At 50.8% G+C, this 2498-nt stretch overlaps 1 protein-coding gene across 1 annotated transcript; it reads left to right on the top strand.

Annotated features, from left to right (window-relative positions):
• Positions 1 to 534: 534 nt before the first annotated feature.
• On the top strand, positions 535 to 1283 carry LOC306954148 (C-C motif chemokine 4 homolog; the record flags this gene model as incomplete). The annotated part of the gene is made up of 3 exons (XM_079545217.1): positions 535 to 604; positions 789 to 903; positions 1196 to 1283. 3 exons carry the CDS (start codon positions 535 to 537, stop codon positions 1281 to 1283), a joined length of 273 nt encoding a protein of 90 aa, XP_079401343.1.
• Positions 1284 to 2498: the final 1215 nt, after the last annotated feature.

Here is a 2498-nt window from a genome sequence, read left to right as displayed (position 1 = left end):
TGAGACTCGTGGGACATGGATGAGGCAGGCATCTCCAGGAGCCCATGGCTGGCAGCCCCACATTGTGCTGCTGGGTCAGTAGGGGCTGTGCAGATCTGGGATGGAAGCAGAAGAGACCTCAGCCCCCTTTTTCCTAAGCTCAGTGTTCATCATGTGTGCAACTCCTGCTAGGATGCACTGTCATCTCTAAGCAGCTCATGCAGGTTAGGTAACACAGCCCTGTTGACAAATGCAGGGACCTCCAAAGCGGAACTTCTTACTAAAGGAAGATGCACGAGAGAAGCAAAAATAGATATGGCAATTGTTTCATATCCTGTGCCACTGGGGAGGCTGTGGCCACCGCATTGTTCCATCATGCGACCGTGCTGCGATCAGCTCCTTCTCAGGGGGAAATTCCACCGTTCTACGCAAGCAGCTGCCCGGAGCCACGCACCCTATAAATTGGGCAGTTGCTGAATGTCTCAGCATCACAGAGAAGAGAGACCTCCGAGCTCTACTTGCACTCTCCAGCTCCTGCCACCACTCCCATCTGACATGAAGGTCTCTGTGGCTGCCCTCGCCGTCCTCCTCATTGCCATCTGCTACCAGACCTCTGCTGCACCAGGTAAGTCCTGGCTCTCCAAACCTCTCCTAATGGGGACCAGGGAGACGCTGCTGCTGGGACAGGATCCTCCCTGCCAGCCCTTCTACCATGGCTCCCTTCCCTGACCCATGAGGGCTCTGCTCCCAGCTCCCTGCCACCTCTCCCTGCCCCATGCCCCTGCTCACAGCCTCCTTTGCCTTTGCAGTGGGTTCCGACCCGCCGACCTCCTGCTGCTTCACCTACATCTCCCGGCAGATGCCCTTCAACTTTGTGGCAGACTACTACGAGACCAACAGCCAGTGCCCTCGTGCTGGTGTTGTGTAAGTGTCCCCCTGGTCAGAGGGCTCTGCCTTTGGGCTGGGGATTCCTCTGCATTTTGGAGTTGGGAGGGAACAACTCCTTTCTGGGGGAGTAGGATGGATGTGCACCCAATGGGTGCAAGGGGATGCTGGTGGGGCTCACACTGGTCCTGCCCCAGGGCTCTGCTGCCCGTGTGGCCAGCACCATGCGCCCAGATTGTGCCGACTATCAGCAGGAGGGGGTGAGGAATGGAGGAGGGGTCGCCTCCACGTAGGACTCTCCCATGGGATCTCACCTGGCTGCTCCCTGCAGGTTCATCACCAAGAAGGGCCGTGAGGTCTGTGCCAACCCTGAGAACGACTGGGTGCAGGACTACGTGAACAAGCTGGAACTGAACTGATGCGCCAGGATGGGATGAGCAAGCAATGGCCAGTTGCAGGCCCTGCCAGAAACGCAACCGTGACATTGAGAGCTGCCCAAGAGACTGAAAATGTCCCCGAATCTGCTTTACTATTTATGTATTAATTGTTTATAATGGAAGGGAGCAGGTGAAATAATACCACTGCAACAAAATTGGAAGATTATTTAACAGATATATATTTTTTTAAATTAAGAGTTATGTTTGGATTATGTTTTCTGTATTTAATGAATTGTATTTTTGATATAATATTTAATTCAAACATTGAGAAATAAATATTTTTTGTAAGAAATTTCTGTCTTTGCTCTGTTTGTGTTGATCACAGCTGAAATTATAATTGTGATCACATCTTCATCTTTTGCCCAAGGAGGCTGTGGATGCCCCATCCCTGCAGGCATTCAAGGCCAGGCTGGATGTGGCTCTGGGCAGCCTGGGCTGCTGGTTGGAGACCTGCACACAGCAGGGGGTTGGAATTGGATGAGCACTGTGGTCTTTTTCAACCCCAGGCATTCTATGATTCTAAGATTGATTCTCTTTACTAAGCTGGCAAAACCCCACAAGTTTACCTATCTTATGTTTTGCAAAATAAGCAAAAGAGAGAAAGAAAAAGAGAAAGGAAAAGGAAAAAAGAAAACAGTACAGAAAAAAAGAAAAAGAACAAGAAGGAGATGTGGGAGGAGCACAGATGCAGGTAGTTTGGATCACTCATTTTAAGTTATTTAGTTACTGCTGATGTATAACTACTGGCACCCAATTAAATTCCTTTCAGCCCTCAGGGGTTGAAATCATAGAATTATTAAGGTTGGAAAAGACAGCCAGGATCATCAAGTCCAACCTCAACCCATCCCACCATGCCCTCCAACCATGTCCCTCAGTGCCACAATGTTTTCCTCCGTGCAGCTTCCAGCCGCCCTGCCCCAAGCCCACAGAGCTGCGTGGGGCTGCTGTGCCTCAGGTACGGAACTGAGCACTTGGTCCTGTTGCAGCTCATCCCATTGGCCTCAGCCCAATTCTCAGCTATTCCCAGAGCTGAGAGCTGAGAATGGAAAAAACATGCTTCACTGCCAAATCTGTAGAACTATTTGGTAAAACTCGTGTAGCTGGGACACAAGGCTTAGCAAGTGCATGTCTCTCCAGAGAGCAGCTGTTTTTCCCCTGTGCCACCAACACCTGCCCATCGCTGTACAGATCTGAAGC

The sequence above is a fragment of the Tetrao urogallus genome (genome assembly GCF_951394365.1).
Source record: "Tetrao urogallus genome assembly, chromosome: 20".
Classification (NCBI taxonomy): domain Eukaryota; kingdom Metazoa; phylum Chordata; class Aves; order Galliformes; family Phasianidae; genus Tetrao; species Tetrao urogallus.
The sequence above is the reverse complement of the archived record's forward strand: the minus strand, read 5'-3'. Positions and strand labels throughout refer to the sequence as shown.